The 24,267-nt window shown below is 46.7% G+C and overlaps 1 protein-coding gene across 3 annotated transcripts in view; it reads right to left on the bottom strand.

The window, feature by feature from the left end:
- Positions 1–24,267, bottom strand: part of plekhm3 (pleckstrin homology domain containing, family M, member 3) — a 41,889-nt gene that overhangs the window by 3,516 nt on the left and 14,106 nt on the right. The window contains exons 4-8 of one of the 3 annotated variants that reach the window (XM_023826637.2): positions 14,967–15,112; positions 14,171–14,364; positions 9,190–9,253; positions 604–761; positions 36–74 (exon numbers count right to left, since the gene is read on the bottom strand). In XM_023826637.2, coding sequence (XP_023682405.1) covers positions 36–74; positions 604–761; positions 9,190–9,253; positions 14,171–14,364; positions 14,967–15,112 — 601 coding nt within the window. Of the gene's footprint in view, positions 1–35; positions 75–603; positions 762–6,091; positions 6,150–9,189; positions 9,254–14,170; positions 14,365–14,966; positions 15,113–24,267 lie in introns of those variants that run through there. The other 2 variants (XM_023826638.2, XM_072715176.1) reach the window with 2 other exon arrangements.

Genomic DNA, 24,267 nt, shown 5'->3' with positions numbered 1-24,267 from the left:
AACATCTGAACTGTGCAGATATACACAGAATATACCTTTTGTTTGTGATTTTGACAATCGAATGGCACATGGAGCTGAAGGGGGGAAAAATTAGCATGAATGAAGTTTACAGTTTCCCAGGAAGGCGCTGCAGTTTTTGAGACTGAGCACTCACAGATGCTTTTTGTCTAAGCAAACAACAGAAGATACATATTCTAAGGTTAAGAAGAGGACACAAAGCAACAAGCAGTAATTCTTGGCTTAAATCAAGAGAGGAAGCCTCAGCATGCTGCTTTTCCACATGCAACAGTAGCTGAAACAAGTAACAAGACTGAAATGCCAGTAATGACCAATATGTGCCTGGTCTCTTGGCATCCTGGACGTCGTCAGGCAATTTTTCTTTTTATTACCATCACTCTTTGGCTCCCACATAAACTCTCCTTGCTCACAGACCTTGAGGAGCAATTTCAGGGCCTATAAACAAGCTAGTGACAGGCTTGTTAGGCACTGACGCTGCAGGACATGAATGTATTGTGGTATCAGGGGTCGTCTAACAGTACATCAGCTACCAAAGACCGAGGAGCCCCACATTACTGAGAATCCCTGAAAGAGGTTTCACCTCACCTCCGGGTGGCGCTCTCCTGGAAGGGGTAGATGACCTGGCCGTTGTGACACATCTCGCAGATGAAGCCCTTCTCACTGCACAGGCTGCAGCTATAGACGTGGGAGCTGGCAAACTTGATCACCTTGGAGAGGAAGGGGGCGAGCTTCCCATCGATCACCTGGGGGGTGACACACACACACACGGCGATGGAGCGGAGAGACGGGCGAGGATGTGGGAGTGGAGAGGGAAGAGGGTGAGAATATGGGACAGAAAATGTAACAAGGATGCAATGAAGACAAAGGCAGGGTGCAAAGAAGAGGAGAAGAAAGAGAGTGGAGGGATAAAGGAAGAACATAAAAGTCCAGTCATGAAAGGGACAGAGAACAGGAGACACGCAAACAGAGGACAGCTTGGTGGGATAAAGGGGAAATGCTGCCTTCCACCAAGGTATCCATAAATTTATAAGGATAAATTTAAAATGCTGCCTTCCACCAAGGTATCCAGCTCGCTAACTGGAAGTTAATTTGTCTAAAGCATGTGAGAAAACTGCACTGATCAGTGTGCGCAGCTTCCCAAGATGCCAGGAAGCTGCCGGAGCCTTGTCCCAAATGCCTCATGAAGCCAGTAAGTGACAGCATGCGCTGTACGGCGAGCTGCTCAGCGGGACAGTCACCCCATTAGCTGACAGCCAGGCCGCCCTGAAAATGCCCCCCGCGGTCTCATCGTTTCTGCAGATGCCTCTGGGTCGGTCCCGCAGCATCTCGCTCTCACACGCTCATCCTTCACAGGGTCAGCCTGGGGTCACAGGCCAACACTTTCTTTAAGACCCACAGGAATAATAATAGATTTCATAAAACAAAACAAAAAAACTGTTCACCAATATGGGTTTCCCCAAATATTCACTTCAAATCAATTATTACAAATACAACATCCCAGACCATAATGCTGCTCGGAGAAAGGAGAGCATGAGCTTTATTAATACAGAAAGTACTATAAAAGCTTCAGGAAATTTTCCCTGAAACCCATTTTCTTAGGATTCAAAAAATGCACGCCGAGAGCGTAATCAGTGCATGACTCAGACTGTTTTTCGGCATTAGTCAAGGATACAGAAGCTGAAAATAGTGATTACATACTGTGTGAGCTCTTTTTCCTGGAAAGCCATGACCACACACACACAGGCACACTCACACGGACAGCTTCCCACTTCCTGGACACAGAATAGTATAGCAACATATAAACCAGGAAAAAAATCAAGTGAGGAACCAGACTTTTAGCACCGATATTCCAATAAACAAACAATCCTGAGAGTTTCAAGGTTTTTAACATGCTACATGAACAGCTAAGGTACAAAATCTTTGTTTTTCAAGCTAAAAAGTACAACAAAATACAAAATATAAGAGTGAGAAGTATTCCAGAAATTTCACAATGACTGGGTGAATAATCAGATGACTGGGACTAGTGGACACTCCCGGGACTAGTGGACACTCCCAGAACTGGGACACTGCACACAGGGTTACACACTGATGATTCTCAGAACTGGGACACTGCACACAGGGTTACACACTGATGATTCTCAGAACTGGGACACTGCACACAGGGTTACACACTGATGATTCTCAGAACTGGGACACTGCACACAGGGTTACACACTGATGATTCTCAGAACTGGGACACTGCACACAGGGTTACACACTGATGATTCTCAGAACTGGGACACTGCACACAGGGTTACACACTGATAATTTCAGTCAGAGGAGAAGCGGTAAAATGGAGCCCAGCACAAAAGAAATTACTGGAATGCAAACCTTAAACTAATTAAGGATTTTTTCTAACTGGGTGTAGGAGGGGAGAGTCTTTTTAGGCAGCTCAAAAAATAATATGTGAATGCCATTTAGTGGGCAGCTAGTTAGGAATGGGCAGGCTTTGAAAGCCTGGGTCTGAAGGAAGCGCATTGTGGTGGCTGAATGGGCCGGGGAAAGGGGCCCGGACCTCCAGCGCACATTCAGCGAGGGGCCAGGCACAAGTGGCTACACCTGGCAGAGCCGCGGCCCACCAATTAGAGGGCTGGCGAGCATTCTTCAGCTCCAGGAATGAGCGGGATGGGGGGGGAGAAGGAGTAGGGAGGGGGACTGGTACAGAAAGAAGAGTGAAGCCCCCACCTTCTCCTGAGTAGTGGCGATGGCTATGGGGGGGGGGCAGTGAAAAGGGCCTCTGTGAGAGGTCCCAATTACAACCCGCTGCTTCTGTGGTGCACAGGGCCAGGGGAGGGGGCAGCATGCACACACCCAGGCCTGGCAGAAGGAGAAACCCTGCAGTAGACATCAGCAGGAGCCGAGACACGTCGCCCATGCACATTCACCAGGGCCACAGGACACGCCGCACACATTCACCAGGGCCACAGGACACGGCGCACACATTCACCAGGGTCACAGAACACGCCGCACACATTCACCAGGGCCACAGGACACGGCGCACACATTTACCAGGGCCACAGGACACGCCGCACACATTCACCAGGGCCACAGGACACGCCGCACACATTCACCATGGCCACAGGACACGCCGCACAAGCACATTCACCATGGCCACAGGACACGCCGCACAAGCACATTCACCATGGCCACAGGACACGCCGCACAAGCACATTCACCAGAGCCACAGAACACACCGCACACATTCACCATGGCCACAGAACACACCGCACACATTCACTAGAGCCACAGGACACGCCGCACACATTCACCAGGGTCACAGAACACGCCGCACACATTCACCAGAGCCACAGGACACGCCGCACACATTCACCAGGGCCACAGGACACGGCGCACACATTCACCAGGGCCACAGGACACGCCGCACACATTCACCAGGGCCACAGGACACGCCGCACACATTCACCATGGCCACAGGACACGCCGCACAAGCACATTCACCATGGCCACAGGACACGCCGCACAAGCACATTCACCAGAGCCACAGAACACACCGCACACATTCACCATGGCCACAGAACACACCGCACACATTCACTAGAGCCACAGGACACGCCGCACACATTCACTAGGGCCACAGAACACGCCAAACACATTCACCAGGGCCACAGGACACGCCGCACAAGCACATTCACCTGAGCCACAGGACACGCCGCACAAGCACATTCACCTGAGCCACAGAACACGCCGCACACATTCACCAGGGCCACAGGACACGCCGCACACATTCACCAGGGCCACAGGACACGCCGCACACATTCACCAGAGCCACAGAACACACCGCACACATTCACCAGGGCCACAGAACACGCCAAACACATTCACCAGAGCCACAGGACACGCCGCACACATTCACCATGGCCACAGGACACGCCGCACACATTCACCATGGCCACAGGACACGCCGCACACATTTACCAGGGCCACAGAACACACCGCACACATTCACTAGAGCCACAGGACACGCCGCACAAGCACATTCACCATGGCCACAGGACACGCCGCACACATTTAACAGGGCCACAGGACACGCCGCACAAGTACACTCACCAGAGCCACAGGACACGCCGCACACATTCACCAGAGCCACAGGACACGTCGCACACATTCACCAGAGCCACAGGACACGCCGCACAAGTACACTCACCAGAGCCACATGCCCGTAGGCATGAGCTCTATATACTGCTTGTCTGCAGGCTGCTTTTTTCCTTCACACACAGAACCACCCAGTCTGGCCACAGTCTTGTCCTTCAGGTCCTGCAAACCCACAGCAGAGGGGTTGCAAACCACAGGCGCATTTACTGAATTTTCATAGCTACTGTGTCGTCTTACACAGGAAGAAAAATTAACATTAACCTATCTAAAAAAATCATCACAAGCAGTGTCTAAAACCCTAGATGTACCTTAACTCAACAGTCATACAAAATCACAAAATGACACACACACACACACACATATATATATATATATACACTCACCTAAAGGATTATTAGGATCACCATACTAATACGGTGTTTGACCCCCTTTCGCCTTCAGAACTGCCTTAATTCTACATGGCATTGATTCAACAAGGTGCGGAAAGCATTCTTTAGAAATGTTGGCCCATATTGATAGGATAGCATCTTGCAGTTGATGGAGATTTGTGGGATGCACATCCAGGGCACGAAGCTCCCGTTCCACCACATCCCAAAGATGCTCTATTGGGTTGAGATCTGGTGACTGTGGGGGCCATTTTAGTACAGTGAACTCATTGTCATGTTCAAGAAACCAATTTGAAATGATTCGAGCTTTGTGCCATGGTGCATTATCCTGCTGGAAGTAGCCATCAGAGGATGGGTACATGGTGGTCATAAAGGGATGGACATGGTCAGAAACAATGCTCAGGTAGGCCGTGGCATTTAAATGATGCCCAATTGGCACTAAGGGGCCTAAAGTGTGCCAAGAAAACATCCCCCACACCATTACACCACCACCACCAGCCTGCACAGTGGTAACAAGGCATGATGGATCCATGTTCTCATTCTGTTTACGCCAAATTCTGACTCTACCATTTGAATGTCTCAACAGAAATCGAGACTCATCAGACCAGGCAACATATTTCCAGTCTTCAACTGTCCAATTTTGGTGAGCTCGTACAAATTGTAGCCTCTTTTTCCTATTTGTAGTGGAGATGAGTGGTACCTGGTGGGGTCTTCTGCTGTTGTAGCCCATCCACCTCAAGGTTGTGCGTGTTGTGGCTTCACAAATGCTTTGCTACATACCTCGGTTGTAACGAGTGGTTATTTCAGTCAAAGTTGCTCTTCTATCAGCTTGAATCAGTCGGACCATTCTCCTCTGACCTCTAGCATCAACAAGGCATTTTCGCCCACAGGACTGCCGCATACTGGATGTTTTTCCCTTTGCACACCATTCTTTGTAAACCCTAGAAATGGTTGTGTGTGAAAATCCCAGTAACTGAGCAGATTGTGAAATACTCAGACCGGCCCGTCTGGTACCAACAACCATGCCACGCTCAAAATTGCTTAAATCACCTTTCTTTCCCATTCTGACATTCAGTTTGGAGTTCAGGAGATTGTCTTGACCAGGACCACACCCTTAAATACATTGAAGCAACTGCCATGTGATTGGTTGATTAGATAATTGCATTAATGAGAAATTGAACAGGTGTTCCTAATAATCCTTTAGGTGAGTGTATATATATATATACATATATATACATGCATGCAATGTCCTAGGCCTCCCAAGGTGACGAAACAATGGAATTAAGTGCTTGCCAAACAAGGGCAGCAGTAGAGCCCCATGTGAGCGTGTGATTTATGTCTCCTCCAAAGATGCAATATAAACCCTCAGATCAATGCTGACAGAAGGATTAATTAAACGTATCAATAATTTAGCTCGGGAGAGTGAACACAAGCTAGAGCCCAGTGCTCAGTTCCTAGATTTATGCTCAGCTGACAGCTGGGTGGGGGGCAGGGGGCGGGGGGTGGGGGGCATCATGCTTACATTGCTTACCTGTGTACAGCCTAGGGCAGCCTTAGTGTTCATTGCCACGCTGATGGCAGCACCTCCTGGAACTGCCCATATTTTAAATGCTTTAATCAGAACCCATGTTCTCTTTTGTCCATTAATTATTTCTCCATGTTCGCAGTTTATATCCATCATACAGAAAATAAAGCTTCATGTCAAACAGCACTCAGTTTTCTTTTTCATTGTACCATGGCAGATACTCTAACACACATTCAGAGGTGTTGTTCAATTATTATAAATTTCTGTACTAAAAGAGACAAAAAAGATATAAAGAGATAAAGATTTTCCACTGGGATCAATAAAATTCATCCATCTTTTAAAAAAAAATATATATATATATATTAAAACTGGATGAAAATACATATATCTTTTAATTATCACTGATCAAGTATTAACACTAGGTTAGACAGGAGAAAGAACTTTGATATAAATACATTTTAACAGCATAATGGTGAACCTAAGTTCTCTCATTTCAGAGTGCAGCCTCCAGCTGCCGTGGCAACACGCAGAAACACAGCGGCACGCAGCTGCACCCCTGGCCCCGCCCTCGCCCCGTCCCATCCCACGCGCCATTGTAAGGCCACCGCTTAATCCCCTAAAACTGCTGTTTAACACCCGCTACTTTATCCCTCCAGCACATGCTGTAATGAAGGCCCTAATGTCCTCATCTGCTTCATTAAATTGCTCAGAAAGGACCCGGATTAGACAGATAAAGAAAGGGTGAGCCCTGTTTGGATAACGCCCGGCCTCCGACCAGCTTGGAAAACAGGATTAACACTGCGCCGTGTGCCTCTGTGCGTACATGCTAGTGTGTGTCTGAGCTGTGTCATATATGAATTACAGGCACAGCGGTGGAGACCCAAGACGCTGACTGGAATGCAGTGACACCACTGGTACCTAATACTTTCTGCAGTTTAAGTGTCTGAAGCCTTAGGGTGGGATGTTTGCAGCCACAGGAAAGGAGCACAGAGCTCTCTGGATAACCTCAATGAATATCCCATTAAAAACAGTTTAATGTGCGAGCAAAAATGTCTGGTTTGATTATGACCAAACAGCACCATAGGGGACTGTGTGAGAAACTGTATCCATCACTGTGTGAGGAACAACAAACGAAATGAGGGCAAAACGAAACCACGCATAGGTGTGTGCATGTCACATGCAAATGGAGAATGCCAACATCTCCTTCAGCTCTTTCTAAGTTGTTGGCAAGACTAACATGGAACCTCGTAAAAGGAGCACAATACAATTAGCATTTATATGGGACTCTTAATCCAAACCATCTAAGTGCACTTCACAAAAAAAAAGCAAAAACTTGCTATAAAATTAAATCCAGCAATCAATCAAATCCACCAAATCATACTCACACTGGAATATTTGATTTCAACAACTTAGTATTTTAAGTTAATTCTGCTCGGATGGGACAAGGTCCACAGAGAATAGTGTTTTATTTTTTTTTTTTTTAAATGACTCTGCAGCAGTTCAGCATTCAGCAAACTCACAGCAGAAAAGCCTAAACCATGAAGGACCTTCTAACAGCACAATGAATAAAAGGAGCGGAAAGGCTATTATGAGAGAGTGAAGAGGAGAACAGCGAGTTGTAAATGTGACCTCCCTCTGCCACAGGCTGAAAAAGACCGAAAGGTCAAACACACAGTGTCTCACACTGGTCACAAAGCAGGAAATAATGTATTTATCAGAAGACCAGGGACTGGGACTGCACTGGTAAATACAAAAAGAGCTTAGATTTATTGTGAATTGAGTATTCTGGGAATAGACAGAAAAAACCTTATAGGACCACAAAACAATTTCTAGGGTAAATCGTTCCTTATCGGTCATCTAGCCTGTGACAGGATGCATCGAAAACAGCAGTGACACCAGGATAGGATCAGTTCTGCCCTGTGGATGCAGCACCGCTATTCAGGGGACAAGCTCAGCTCAAGCTAATGCCAAACACTGACCTGCACTCAGTAATTCCAGGAATGTCAATTCGGTGCTTTAATTCTGGTGCCCTATTCTGTGTCTGCTCTTAAGTACAACCAATGTGTACTTAATCGCTGGTACAATGCAACCAGGGTTGCCAACTTCGGTCAGCTGAGATGTTGAGATGTTCAATTTGAGACAAGTCTGCACACACATGCACATGCATACATGTCACAATTGTATTACCTTGTAAATAGTCTGTAGGGTTTCCAAACTACACCACACACACACACACACACACACACACACACCATTAACCACAGATAAACTCACAAACACACACACACACACACACACACACACACACCATTGCACGCACGCGCACACACACACACAAATACAAACAGATACAGATTAGACATTTAGATCTGTGTGAGGACTCTCCATTCATTTATATAAGCATAACCCTAATCCTATGACAACATTAACCCCGAACCAGCCCTAACCAAAGAAAACACAAAGACTTTGGCATTTTAGTTTTCTGATTGCATTCACAGAATTTATGTTGTGGGGACATGAAAATGTAACAAGTTATATCACACGTACCACAAACACACACATGAACACACAAATACACAAAAATGCACACGTGAAGGAACACACACACACACACACACACACACACACACGGGCAGAAGGCGTGCAGGAAAAAGGACGCGACACTGTCACGCTTTGTTTTTTATGCCTGGTGAGCTTGAATGAGTATAATTAGTTATAAGGTTGGGGGAAGTTTGTAACAGGCAGCTTGGAGGACTCTGCCCTCCCACTAGGCGAAAGCCTCTGTGGGTCAACGCTGGGGGGCAGGGAGGGGAGGCGAGGGATCAAGCTGGCGTGCAGATAGGATGTGAGACAAGACACGTAAGCACAGGGAGCCACTGCTTTAATCTTCCCTGAAGAAGAGAAACAGCGGCACTGGCTGCAGTGCGATGCTCACTTCCAACAGACTGACAGAGGCCAAGCGTACAACAGGACAGCTCCCAGGTTCACACCGCCAGCCACCAGACTGGGTGTGTCACATCATCTGAGGGATGTGTAATCACTGACTTATAGTCCTGGTATAGAGGGGATACAGCAAACTGACAACAGCTGCTCTTATAAGCATCTTACCTGCTGAAGGTCAGCCAAGGAATACAGGTGAATGTGCTGCAGGAGATACTCCCTGGGAAAGATCCTGGAGGACAGGAGAACAGTGCAGATGCCAGTGTTACTGCGATGCTGCCCAGCGCTCAGCGGCACGGCGCAGGCAGGAGCCCAGTGCAGCCACCTGTAACCAGTGCTACTGTAGGTGACTCAGCTCTGTCTTGGGTTGGTTGGACACAGAGCAGTAAGCACACGTGCACAGAACGCAAATTCACACGCCCGTACATGCCCCAGAAGCCAAAGAGTGGAGGACCTTCACAATGGCCAGTAACCACAGCAACCCAGAGACAAGGTGCCTACAAAATGAGGGTTAACTGAATTGAATGCAAACAGCCTGTGAAACAGGCATTTAAAAGCACTCTCCCTTATTAAGGGTGAAGTAGGGTTGCTCAATCCAGATTTACCCGGCTATTAAAGCCCTCTTCAGCGTTCACTAGCCTGCTCCATCTCCTCACTCTCTTGCCAAGTGGTCCTGGCAGGAGCACAAAGTGACGGGATGAGGGCAGCTATGGGGGAAAATGGTTTTGATGACCCATTTGTTGCCGTGGTGCTAAAATCAGATGAAGCCTAAAATGGCTCCAGCAATCAAACATGTCAGTCAACCCCTGACGCTATGGCTCTAGCAAGGCGACAATAACAAGCCTTATGAAATGGATAGCTAAGGACGATCGGTTAGAAGAGGACCCTGCCTCAAAAAGTGCACAAAATACTCGCCTGCCTGATTATTGACAACACTGACTGCCACATGATATTACTGGGAGACAGGAGTAGACAGGAGTAAGCAGGAGTAAACAGGAGTAAGCAGGAGTAAACAGCAGTAAGCAGAAGTATACAGGAGTAACGAGGAGCACAAACACACGGGCAGTTACACATTTACAGGTTTTGAGGTGCACAGCTGAAGTGTCACTTACATTAAGCAGGCAGTCTGGAAACTAAAACTTTCCTCCTGAACACACACTCTACCTGTGCGATCTCTGGTACTTTGTCACTTGGTCTAAGGAGAAATCTGACGACTACAACCAACTCAGAAGGCTGTTTCCAATTCTATCAGTGATGGGGGACAAAATGTGTTAGGTAGGTGTTTGTGTGTGTGTGCTTGTGCGTGTGCTTGTGCGTGTGCTTGTGCGTGTGCTTGTGCGTGTGCTTGTGCGTGTGTTTGCGCGTGTGCTTGTGCGTGTGCTTGTGCGTGTGTTTGCGCGTGTGCTTGTGTGTGTGCTTGTGCGTGTGTTTGTGTGTGTGCTTGTGCGTGTGCTTGTGCGTGTGTTTGTGTGTGTGCTTGTGCGTGTGCTTGTGCTTGCTGTGGCATTGGGGAGGGCTGGACGCAGCCGAGCTGAGCCTAGGTCAGGGATAAACTGACCCACAGTACTTGGCAAAGCTACCAGAGATGTAAAGTACTACCTTATATATTACTTAAGCAGATGGAGATATTCACAGATCCAGAAAAGCACAAGAAGAAAATGACTCATCCAATTACCATCCAGTCTATAGATCATCTTGATAATACCAAATCTTCTAAATGTACCACATTTTATACTTCATATCACAATATTTAGATCAGTTTCACAGCCTTTCTTGTCAATTATTTTTTACATGTCTAAAGGCTGCCTCCCAAATGGAATCACAAATGCAACTGAAGGTTAGGGCTGCTTTGAAGTGACGACCTGTATTAGGCAGCAGGAAATAGAAATTCTAAATGTATTCATATTTTCCAAGGAAAATGGTGTCAGGGGACGGCATGGTGCTGGGTCAGTGGGTATCAATGCCTACAACTGAAGGCCACCAGGAAACCCTGGCCAGGATAAGCAGATGGAAAATGGATGGAATAAATGTTGGTGCTCAAGTCAGTGTAAGACATCAATCAAAGGTATCTAACTGGCTACAACCTCCAATTAAAATAAAAGCACAATACCAATGTTTTATGGATTTGATACCTAGAGTCTGCTTTCCCAACTTCATGGCATAGTGTTTACCAACCTGGTCCTCCAGGACTCACAGACGGTACACATGCACACATTTTTCTTCCTCCTAGTTCTCTGCCACAGTCCACAGTTTTGCGCCCTCCCAGGAGGGAACAAAAATGTGGACTGTGTGAGGGTCAACGAAGATTGAATTGGGAAACACTGTCCTATTCTATGCTCCTGAGATAAGCCCCGGTTTCAGCTGTGTGGCGGCCATGGTGATGACTTACAGGTATCATGGCTAACAAGCAGAGTACAGCTAGATCCAAGCACTTATCAGTTCAAGTAAAGCACTGTGAGCCCTATATAATACGCTATGTTTACTGACTGTGTTGACCCTTCAGAAATGTTAAATGCCCAAACGTTGGCAACACCTTGTTGGGCAGCTGATTTGTGGAACCATGCTGGAAAAATGTCAATATTTCATTATTACTGTCATTTCACTGTACGAAATGCTGTTTCCCAGTGATAGCCGGAGCACAGAAAGCAGAGCACAGGGGCAGCACACATCAGTAGCACAGCCTGAGAGTGGCGGAGCATGTGACAGTGCACTGTCAGCCTGCGTTTGGGTGTGGCTCACTGGATCCGCCGCGGCAGTGTCGGCTTTGACGGCTCTCTCCTCCATTTTCAGGGCTGCATTGTAAACAAACGCTGCCTTTTTCAGCCTTGGAAATCTGTACGGTCACTTCAAGGATTGATGGCTGGGATAATATTTTAGCGCCACCGTCATCATTAATTTCCCACTGTTTTGATGTGCGGGGCATTAGCCGCCGCTGGCTAATGGCGGGCCGGTAAACACTGGCTTGAGTGCACGTTCTTCACCGGGGTCGCCCTGGCTGCGGTAAACAGTGCTGCTGGTGGAAAAGCCCACCAGTCAGGCAGCTGGGATCACTCATGCGCTCCAGGTGCCAAAAAACGGCCCATCCCTTGCGGCAGAGCCCTGCCTCAAAGAGGCCAGTGCCGACGTCACAAAGGAGAACTTCAAAGAAAGGAGAAACTTGGGTGTTTCCATTCACAAAGCCGTGATACGTATGAATAAACATTCACACATGTGAGCTGGGGGAGAATACCAAGGCTTCCCATTGGGAACTGGGCATAAAAAACTTCTCAATTAAAATGAGAAACACACTGAATTGCACGTGTATACATGGGGTTGTTTCAAATATGCCCTTACGGGCTTCATGCTTACCATTTCATTTGAACACTAATGGGCTATCAAGCGCACAAAACATGTTAAGCAGTATCCTGCCCTAAGATGAAAGGCACTGAAGCCGAAAGGACATGGTGCATGGCCCAAGGTAAGTGGTCTGCTGAAATGGCACCATTCCTTCCATGATGCACATTTCGTTTTAAGTTGATGGATACCAACCCACCTGAAGTGGCATGTTCTCTGGCATAAGGCTGCACTTCACAGAAATGAAGATAAACCAGAAGCCTAAGAACTCTTCAGGTTTAACACAGACGCAACTTTTAACCTACAAATATTACAAGGCTACAAGGCTGCAGTATTCTAAAGTAAACAGAACAATCTGATGGTCTCACAATGGAGAATCTCTGGTTCTCAATGGTCAAACGGGCTAAGGGACGGTCTAGAGCGATCAAACAACAATCCTCTCTTTTCATGAGGAAAGAGGTTAGAGAGGTTAGAGGTTAAGGGAGGGACATTCAGAAATGCCCCTGGTCAGTGTGAACTAATGTCTCCTCACTTAGGAACCTCCCTTGTGTAAACAGAACCTCAACACATGCTCACTCACCCTGCTTGCATGGGCACAGTCCTACCCACCTTAGCTAAAGCAGGGTATGTGGAATGAAGGCATATCTCAGTATGTGTGTCGATTTTGCAATAACTGAAACTGAGCGAGAATCAACCAAGATGAAAGCAGTGCGACATTCTGTAAACACAAGATGTACAGCAGAAAAACAGGCAATTTGCATGCTAAGGAAGGCTTAGGATTGTTTATAAAAGTGCACCTTCAGTGACTTTTTTCAGTTTGTAACATCATATTTATGCTAATTTAAATAGTGTCAATCCACCCATCCTCACATTGGCAGATGTACTTACTCAACTGAGGGTGGCAGTTCTCAGGAATTTAAACACTTTTGTAGGGCCCTTGAGATTAGACTGAAATTTCAGACATTCAGCTTCCTTTATCTCTCTATGACACACCAGTTGCGTCAACAGGCTTCCATACAATGGGAACAATGGAGTATAGGAGAAGTTTCTGGGACAAAACAATAACAAAAAGCCAGAGAATCGATGGTGCCTCTATACAGTCTTTTTTAAGAACAGGTGGTTTCCTACTTCTCTCTCTCTCTTTCTCTCTCTCTCTCTCTCTCTCCCTCTCCCTCTCCCGCACCCACTCCTATACACGGCCAATGTGTCAGGCCCTTCTAATGAGGCCTCTGGAGGCGGGAACACATGCCCCCCCACCGGTAGCTTTCTGAACGACTCGCTTTCCCTCCTGCGGTCCCCCAGGTCACATGGGCATGGGGTGACGTGTTCGCTTGGGGTCAGGTGTCGCCGCAGTCCCGTGTGTTTGTCTGGCTCCGCCTGATGGACGGACGGACGGGAAGAGGCGATGTGGAGGAAGCCGCTCAGCCACATAGCTGTGCGCTCAGACAAAACAAACCGCACCCAACACCGAATGTACAGTCCGCCAGATAAAAGGCCACGGGGGCCATTGTCTGGTGACGGGGGGCTCAAACGAACTCCATGTGGATGGATGACGAAGCCACTGCTGCTGCCTAAACATAGACATGGTATGAGTGTGAAGGTGCGTATGCTCACACACTATCGCAGGCATCAGCGGGTGCAGGACAAAGCCGCCTGCTTATCTTGCTTCCTAAACATCTCCGTTAGCACACTATGATTTTAAGAGAAATTCCTGCAGACAGGAACGGTCTCTCCATGCTGCCTTCCTAAACTCCCACCCAGGCTCTCCATCCTCCCCCCGCCCCCCCGCCCCCCCCGTCCTCTGGGCAGCACTCGCCTGCGTCGCAGGTCCTCGGCCACGGCAGCCCGGCAGCTGAACAGGTACGCGCGCAGGGACTGCAGCTGCTGGCGCAGTCGCAGAACGGCGGCCAGGGAGTCGCAGTGCTCATACAGTCGCGGGTTCAGCTGCTGCACATCCAGCAGCGGTTCCTCCTGCACAAACTCCAGGAACTCCTTGGCCTGCTTGGACACCTGGGTCAGGATTGATGGGGGCGGGGGGGGGGGGAGGGCATGTAAACAAATGCACCATCCAGGATCAGGCTTTACAGAGGCAACAGGCGAGGAGACCTATATATGGAAGCATGCTCATGACCCAACTCACCCAGTTTTGCTGCACCATCCAAAGCAATTTACACTGTTTATCGTTTTACACATATACGGCTGACTATTTACTAATGTTTACTAACTTCCCAGTGACAGCTCCTTAACCGCTATGGTGCCAATTTGTGTTTGCATCTCTGTTAAGGCGGACACTTAAACCAAAAATATGCAGAAATATACTCAAGCCTGAGAAATGTAAACACTTTACAACAGCTGAAGCATTTGGTTATTTGCTAAATGCATTTAAATGAAACAAGGCCATTATACAAACAACTTAGCTAACATCTGTTTAATTTGGAAAGGCATCTCAACAAAGGCTTTAGAAAATATATATCCAATGTCATATAGGGAATAAGGAATACAAAAACAGCATACAAATTGCCATTTCCATAAAAGTAGACTGTGGCTGATTACAGAACAGCAGAGACTAAATGAGACCCCCCCCCCCCCCCCAAACCCGCATGAAGGTCCACCTTGTGCTTGCTGGTGTCCCAGTTGTGCAGCAGGCGGGCGGGGATGAGGAAGAGGTCGTCCTCGTGGCAGCTCGGGCAGTAGTACCAGCCGCTGTAGCAGCACACCTTGGCCTTTCCCCGGGACAGACCCACGGGTTTCTGGCAACCTGCAGGAGAACAGCCCAGTGGAGCAGCTATCAGCATGGGGTCTCCATCCCACCATCCCGCCTGGGAGACTAAGGCCACACAGCCTTTCGTAAATCAATCTTAGGTATATCCTAATATCAGTACAAAGAGTATGTTTATTGTAGGCTTTACATTTGTTCTAATGAAAATATACACTGATGATCCAAAACATTATGACCAGCCCTGTGTGACATGAATAATGTTGACTGTCGTATAAAAACGGCACATGTCAAGGTCTGGGATATATAATAAAGCGAGCCAACATTCCGAAATTGTGGTCGACGTGTTGAATGCAGAAGAAATGGTCATACTAGAGAAAAACAACCCTCATTCACATCTCACAACTGTGAGCACCCCCCAGCCTGGCTGTACTGGAGATGCTCTGACCCAGTCATCTGACCATGATGATTTCAACTGGTTAAAGTAACTCAGATCTTTATCCCTGCCCATTCACCATGTCAAATACGAGTACCTAATGTTAGGTTTGCATCTAATAAAACCCAAACCTTGACATGCACTGTTCTTATCAGATGGTCAAGATTATTTGCCAGACCTAATGCACACATATGAATACATGATACAACTTCTGCAGCAGGACAGTTTATTCTTTTGGCTGGTTGTTCTTAGCGATGTTTCAGTTGCTACTGTGCTTGTGATGTTAGCAGTACCATGCAATTCTGTGTGGCGGGGGAGAATATTGTAGGTAGTATATTTGTACATTTAAGGTGGAAAATACACATATGACATGAAGTGACAACAGCTCTGGGGAAATGCTGCCTCTGAATTTATGCATTATGCACAATTTTGAAAAGCCCTTTGGAGAGTTTGGCACATTTTACCACTAAGCTGAAATTGCTTGAAAGCACAAAGTTAGAAAAGCCACATTTTCTGTCCTTAAAAAAGTAGAAATGTATAATTGAAAATGGAAGGCAGTCTTTATCTGGTATATTTTTAAAAATATATCTCATCAGGGTAGCTTCCCCCCCCCCCATTTCTTTTCCATCACGGAAATATATCTCAGCATTACATGAAACTCCACTCGAAGAACAACACCAGCACTCTAACAGGAGGGGCAGAGCTGCTGCGGGTTTACTGGCCTGACACCCTCCCTTAAACCCCAATGATGGTTCAAAGGGCAAAATCCAAGTGTTTGTACACCTTTCCCTGCATTCTAAAAACTGACTACTTACAAATTATGCTAACAAATGACAAATGAACAGGAAAGAATGCAATGGTGTGGTTGTTCATCTCTGGTAAACAAACAGGTGACAAGGACATCTCTTAAACCCAGACTGACTGAAAGATCTTGCAAGTATCCCATCTCTTCAAAAAGTTGTAGCTAATGATTAGACAGCTGTAATCAGGTAAATCCTCGGCTATTAATGCCCTGTTAATATATCATCGAGTGCAGTATCCCTGTCCAAAGGACATGTGCACAGACATACAGAGACCTGTGCATGCACTGATAGAGGATGGACAAGATAAAAAAAGAATCCCCCACATTATGCATGTAGACACAATACCCAGCAGAAGTGTGCCTAACGGCCAGGGAAGAGTGATCCCCCCCCCCCCCCCCAAGGTTCCTCACAGGATCTTGTGAAAATAGACTGCTTTGTCTCCTTCCGGCACGGCCCCCTCTGCACGGCAGTGACGGTGGTGCTGCCTGAACAGGCAGGTGTCCCTTATCGAGGGCAATCTGCAGAACCTGGGAGGGAAGGTGTACACCGCAGCGGGGACGGTGCACACCAATGCAGACATGCAGCGCTCCGTTCAGAGGAATGCGACACCTCCCAACATCAGAGAGGGACCCGGGACACATCGCAACTGGATAGGATGCATGTCCAAGGTATTCATCTGAAGTTTAACAGGACAAACAGCTGAAGGTGACACAGGAATTCTCCCCAGAGGGCAGAAGCTCACACTCTGTCTTACATTACACTGAAAATAAAATACTGTATGATTAAAAAAAATCTGATGCCCAGTGGGACAAAACATAAAAAGCATGAAAAAAATATGAATATGAAAGGTAAAACTGAAAATGTAAAAATATCTAAAACAGGCCCACAAAATTACAATAAAGAAATTCAGTTTTGGGTGTATACCACGAGAAATACACACTATACAGACAAAAGTATTGACACACCGCAATCAGTGAATTCAGGTGTTTCATTCAGACCCATTGCCAAAGCTGTAGAAAATCAAGCGCCTAGCCATGCAGTCAGGTTTACACACATTTGTGAAAGAACGAGTCATTCTGAAGAATTCAAGCATGCTCATTGGATGTCACCTTTGCAATAAGTTAGTTCATAAAATTGCTTTCCTGCTAGATATATCACAGTCAACTGTAAGTGGAATTATTGCAAAGTGGATTTAGCAACAGCAGAAACTCAGCCACGAAGTTAGAGAACAGGTAAAGTAACAGAGCGGGAACACCAAGCGCTGAGGCGCATAGTGTGTAAAAGTTGCCAACGCTCTGTTGACTCCGAGTTCCAAAGTTCCTCTGGCATTAACCGCAGCACAAAACATGGAATGGGTCTGCAGCAGCAGAAACGTGTTCTGTAGAGTGGCGAATCATGCATCTCTGTATGGCAGTCTGATGGACAAGTCTGGGATTGGCAGATGCCAGGAGAACTTTCCCTGCCTGACTGCATTGTGCCAACTGTAAAGTTTGGTGGAGGAGGGATAATGGTATGGGGGTGTTTTTCAGGGGTTGGGTTAGGGCCCTAAGTTCCAGTGAAGGGAACTCTTAATGCTTCAGCATACCAATAAATTTTTCACAATTCTATGCTTCCAACTTTGTGGAAACACTGTGAGGAAGGTCCTTTCTGTTCCAGCATGTCTGTGCCCCAGTGCACAAAGCAAGGTCCATAAAGAAATGGTTGGGTGAGTTTGGTGTGGAAGAACTTGACTGACCCTCAACCCCAACGAAGACCTTTGGGATGAACTAGAAGGAAAATTGCGAGCCAGACCTTCACATCCAATGCCTGAACTCACAAATGCTCTTCTAATAAATGGGCAAAAATTCCCAGACACACTCCAAATTCTTGAGGAAAGCCTTCCCAGATGAGTGGCAGCTGTTATAGCTGCAAAGGGGGGACCGACTCCATATTGATGACTATAGATTTAGAATGAGATGTCATAAAAGTTCTGGTGTAATGGCCAGATGTCCCAATACCATTGTTCATATTGTGTATGACAGATGTTCCACACAAAGCTAACGTCTTCAAAATATAAATGAATTTTCCTTTACACTGCCCAAGATTAGCAAAATAATTTCCGACTCATTCTTGCCTGCCACAATGGCACCTGAAGGCGAGGAGCTGAAATGCTTCCCACAGATCGAGCTACAGATAAGCACGCACTCTGTAGAATGACGTAAACACTGTAGAGAATCAGCAGAGCATCTGAGGTGAGAATAACACAGACACCTGCATGCTTTCCACCCAGACGGCAGGGGAATGGCAGCTCAGCCTTTCCCAGAAGCCTAGCAAGCATCCAGAGGCAAGCACAGCATGTCAGCCTGGCCACGGAGAACCAAAGACGGGGTGAAGGAGAGCGGGGCTGAGGGAGGCCCGGCGAGAGGAAGGCCTTCTGTAACCGACGGGTGCCATTATAGCTGAACAGCTGGACAAATATCTTACGAAACAGAATGAAAGGGAGGAAGCCATTCCAGTCACATGTCAGGAAAGTTTACTGGAAGTAACAGAAAAAGGAGGGGAGGAGGCAGGAAGAAAGGTGGAGGGGGGAGCAAACAGGTAGAATCCGGAAGGGCCGGGGTGTTGCCATGGAAACAGTCACACACAGCAAGTGTGCCTGGTTTGAAGACGCTTTGAACGTGCAAACTAACTTCAAACTTGTCTTAAGCATTCAGGAATACACATGAAATGCTCCTGCTGACAACAAGCTTTTAACATACCCCCCCTCCCCCTATAAATAACATTTTAGCGGAGTAGCACTGACGACGGACAGGCGGGTACTCTACCTAAAGGCACGCAGCTGCATTCACACCCGCGTGGCTAATCCACAGCAGCATCGCAACAATGAACATGCTATACTTCCGTAAAGAAAACCGTACACAAGCATCTCTAGGGGGGTCTCTTCGGGAAACCACCCAGAAATCGATACAACCCAGAATCTGCAAACCCAGCCTCCAAAACACAACCAGGATTCAGCTACTCCAGACAGAACAGGATATCTGTGCTTACGTGACCATATTTCAAGCTTCGATGGAATATATATGTTTTTCTTCTTCTCAGGAGAATCTTACATCCTCCATGACATCGCCAACATCTGGGTCAAAAGGATTTACTCCTTCCCAAATGTTCAAATATTTTAAGGACATTTCTGATTCTGAGGACCATAAACACTGGTGCAAACCACAGCGACAATGGGGAGAAAACGGAGGATCAAATGAAGACGCAGGACTCTGTACCTGCCCCAGCCACCAATAAACACATCTCTCTCACAGCTCCAGCCAGCAGGTCGTCCCCAACCTCCCCAACTAAAAAGGCGAGAAGAAGGAGTAAAGAGAAAAAAAAGAAAAGACAACAGTGGAACATAAGGCTGGAGGAGGCGGCCTCCACAAAAGCCGATGACAGGGCCGCGTGTGTTCAAGGGGAGACAGGGCCCCCATCGGCGTCCACAATGAGCCAGGTCAATGAATGAACAGCGAGCAGTTATGTCTCCTCAAGATGGGCTCCGGCTCAGAGACTCTTTCAACCGTCCGCTTATTTACACCGAGTGCCTCAAAGAGAGGGAAACTTTATAAGGGAAGAGACAAGACGCCGGCTTTGATGTGCCCCACTCAGAGCGGCAGGCACTCTAATGAAGATGTGTAATCCGGAGCGTGGGGGGGTGGGGGGGGGGGGGCACTGGGCGCACACACACCTTTGATGTAAATGTTTTACATCCTCCCCACCTTACCCGAAATCCCCCCTCCATCCCCAAATCGCACTGTAGCCGCTCCATTGTCCGAGCTCCAGCCAGACCCCGATTGATGTGACATTTCTGCTCCGGCCTCGGCTCCCCCACTAGCTTTTTTTTCTGCCCCGTGAATAAAAACACTTTGAATTACTGAGGTCATGCAAACTTTGAGCTACGGCTTGGGAGATGGGGAGGGATGCGCTCGGCCATCAAATGGGGATCTTTGCGGCACCTTCTCGTGCACCCGTGCGATTCACTAAATTCATCAAAAGAATAAACACTGCCTGGTACACGCTGCACCATGCGGTTTTGATATCAAACGAGCGATTGTGCTGATAAGGGCTGCCAGAGGTTGCATATATGTATATGCTTAAGGAAGCAGCATAAAATTAATCAGCTGAAATCAGCAGGATATTAAAATCAACCTAAATCAATCAGTTCAGAAACGTTTGATGTGAGGCTCCTGCTCATCATGATGGATGGACCCATCACTGGGGCAGCCTTGCAAGAGGGCAGGAGGCGCTGCTGCTGAGGATGGCGAAGCTGTCGCCACGGTGCCGCACGTACGATGAAGGCTGTAGCTGCACCCAGACTATGGCGAAGAACACCTACGACTGGGGGGCAAATTTATTAAATAACTCATGAGTCAATGAATAAATTTACAGGATGCTCAGGTAATTATGCATGGGGAGTCTGCTGATTTACCCCAGGTAGGTCTGTTCAGGTAAATGCTTCAGTATTTTCTGTTTTGTTTTGTTAACAATATTTTAGGAGGGAAGAAATATCACTACTATTAATACTGGCAAAAAAATCATTAATTAAATTCAAATATTAAATTAACATGATATAAAAGCACATCCTTAATTCAGCAATGTTTGGAGTGATGAGTAATATAAAAAAAATAAATAAACTAGTGCTCAGAGTGACCAGATCTGCAATGACCTCCATACAAAATTCACTCGAGTGACCTTTTGTTTTTAGAAAATGGCTTTGATTAAAATTTGCTTCAGTAATGCTCTGTCCAATGTTTCAAGTGTCACATTTATAAATTATGTAGCGTTTTACTATAGCCTAGCGCTCATTTCTGATCAGTTTATAGTGAGGAGGGCTGCTGTGTTGGCAATCATTTTAACAGCTGGGTTGCCCAATCTTAGCTTTTCTTCTTATATTACCATTCAACAGATATTTTCTGCCTAGTATGAAATTAATAGCACTCATGCTGTGGGTCAGGCATGACTATATTTTAATTAATATTGAGGGATAATTATTATTAAAATATTAATATCCAGTGCTGTAGCAAGTGTGGAACTAAATACTTCAAGATAAAGATTTGGATTTCAGTGTTTGTGCTTTCTGTCGTTAAATCTGATTACACTGGACAAAACGGCACGCTTTAAAAATGGCTTCTTCATATTCAAAATCAATTAAAGTCAACAGCAGGATCCTCTGGAGCAAACGAGTAAACGAACAGCCATTTGATCCTTGAGTACTTTGTCCTACTGAACAATAAAATATTTCCCATGCTTCCCGTGCTGGTGTGAGAAAGGGAGAAAAGCCTACGATTCCGCAGGCCGCTGCGCCACCTTCCCGCTGCGGAGTAGCCCATTGACCGAGCGCCTTTCTCTGACATCACGGCTTCGGCGCGGAGCTCACGGGAGTGCGGCAATTAAGAGGAGCGCGGCCAGTCCGGCGTGAATGGGGTGTATCTGCAGCTGGAGTGGTCCCCAGCACGTCGCATGTGTGCAGGATAAATCCCCCATTGTGAGCACTGACAAATTGGGGCTAGGGGTGACGGAGGAAAGGGCCAGTGCTGCCAAATCAAAGCCCCCCGAGGCCGGCAGGGTCCCCTCCCCCGACACCCCCAAAAAGCTGCGCACATTGTCCCGCTTGGGGTGACCCCACAATAGCCTCCTGCCTCCTCTGCCAGCCTCCACTGCTCACCACTTCTGTCCCCTAATCCGTCTGACAGCTCTGGGCAAGCAAAAGATATTTGCTCAGGAAAAAGTGATTAAATTGTAACAGACTGGCCCCTGACTACCTCTACAAAGCTAAGTGACGGACAAGGGAAAGAAGACAAAGGGGAGCCAGCTCTTTAACCACATTAGGCCAGGCAATAGGAAGAGGGGAGGGGGGATACTGGTTGGGGGGGGGGGGGATTTAAAGGAGAAAGGGATTTAGAGTTAGAATTCTGCATCCAGGAGAGCCGTCCAGATTTCTTTTTGAATCAAAATGTTTCAATTAAATGCAAAATTGCACCCCTGTATCAAACAGGTCCCACAGTGGTTGCAATTCGATGGCCTCTCTCAATTTGAAAGAGGATCCACACCCCCCCCCCCCAAGGTTTTATCGAGCATTTATTGTCAGGTGCCCATCATTTGCCGTAGCTTTGAAATCCTCCACATTAAACAGGCAGCTTGTTCCCCCAAAGTGGGTAGAGGGAAGGCTATTCACTTCCTGTGTGTGATTTTGTGATTTGGGTTTTCACGCTGTCTGTGATGCTGGACAGGAGGCCGACGCCACACTGCAAAGCCAGAGTGATGCTCACTGCAGCAGATCAGAGAGCAACTCAGGCATCTCTCTTCAGCTCCAGTGGTCCAACCCTCTATACCTCCTTGTCTCAGGTAATCACATTATTCAGGTGGTTAAAGACCTTCAGTTATGCAGATATTGATTAAGTCATTTAATCAAATAAGCCGGGCCAGGTGAGATACGCTTATCAAACCTGCTTTAGACTATTAATCCAGCAGCAAACCAACAGCAAAATTACCAAAAAAGATTTTTTTGTTGATGCAGACAATGTCTAGGGTCAGACTCATAAAGTAGAAGGCCAAACAGTAAAACTCATGTGCTGCATAATGCACCAAAACATCTGGAACTGGAAGCTAAAGTCAAGCAAAACCGTCACAAATTAAATATAAAACAGGCCATTCGCCTGCAGGACGAGCAGCTTTGACTAATAAAAGCACAACACAAAGCAACATGCAAAGCTTTGGAAGGTGTCTCTCACCAGTGCAGACTTTAAACATGCATCCCAGACACCTTGATCCACAACTCGCCCTGCTGCCTTTGATGATAACCACAACACAGGATGCACCAAAGGCAGAGCATGTGCACAAAGGACTATGGGTAATTCCATATTGTTGTACCGCTAAACCGGTATCCTGTTAACGCAAGACTTGGAGCGGGAGGGGGTTCTTATTTAAATGGCAAATTACAGACTTGATGTTGGTGGTGCTTCACCATTGGACGGTGTTAAATACATTTTAACTACTTAGCAAGTGTAAATATTGTGCATGAATTTCGAAACACCTCATGCTGATAAATGGCAATCTATAGTTCTTAAGCCATATGGGGGCAATGAAATACAAACGCTCCTCTACTTCGTAACTTGAAATGTTCGTAAGTCGTTATTCAACATCATTTTAAGGGTATACGCAAGTACTAAGAACTAGGATGCTGGGAGTACGCACGCTACGCTGCTGTGCGGCAGGAGTAGCGGCCAGAAGTCATACTAGGCAGAATTGGCGTGCAGAAAAAAAAAATTATGTTGTGGACAGGAAACAGGAGCCCAACACAATTTGGACTTACAGTCCTCTTCGTTCGTATGTTTGAAAGTTGGTAAGTAGAGGAGCGTCTGTATTGCCTGCTTACAGAGGTGGATAGTTCAGGTCCAGAAAGTAAAAATCCTGACAAAGATTTTGTTTCATCCAGCCAGCTGAGTATAAAAAGAGTCACAGTACTCAACTGATTGGTTGAAACAAAACCTTGGTCTGGATTTTTACTTTCTGGACCTGAACTATCCATATTTTCCTAGTTACCTATATGGTTAAAACCACTAATCTATTGGTCAAGGACCTGACCATCACTGCTCAAGGACCTGACCACTGCAGGAACACCAAGACACTGAATTCAGGGTGGGTTCATAAATATAAGACTTAGGCGATATTAAAGCGATAGGGTATACTGTAGTATTTAGAAATCGTGGCTACAAAATTGGGGGGGCACAAATTTTATCATATCAACCCCCTACTAGGCAAGATTTCAAAATCGCGGAAAAAGTACAGTATTAAGCCTGGAAGGTTGACAGTATAAAGAAATGACATACCAGCCAAGCCTAACAAGACTACTGCAACACATCCAATAATAAAACCTCCCCAGCCATGACCTCAGAGATTAGGGATGTTTCACAGTGTTCCTCAAACACTGATCAGCA

This window comes from Paramormyrops kingsleyae, chromosome 1 (assembly GCF_048594095.1).
Source record: "Paramormyrops kingsleyae isolate MSU_618 chromosome 1, PKINGS_0.4, whole genome shotgun sequence".
NCBI lineage: Eukaryota > Metazoa > Chordata > Actinopteri > Osteoglossiformes > Mormyridae > Paramormyrops > Paramormyrops kingsleyae.
The sequence above is the reverse complement of the archived record's forward strand: the minus strand, read 5'-3'. Positions and strand labels throughout refer to the sequence as shown.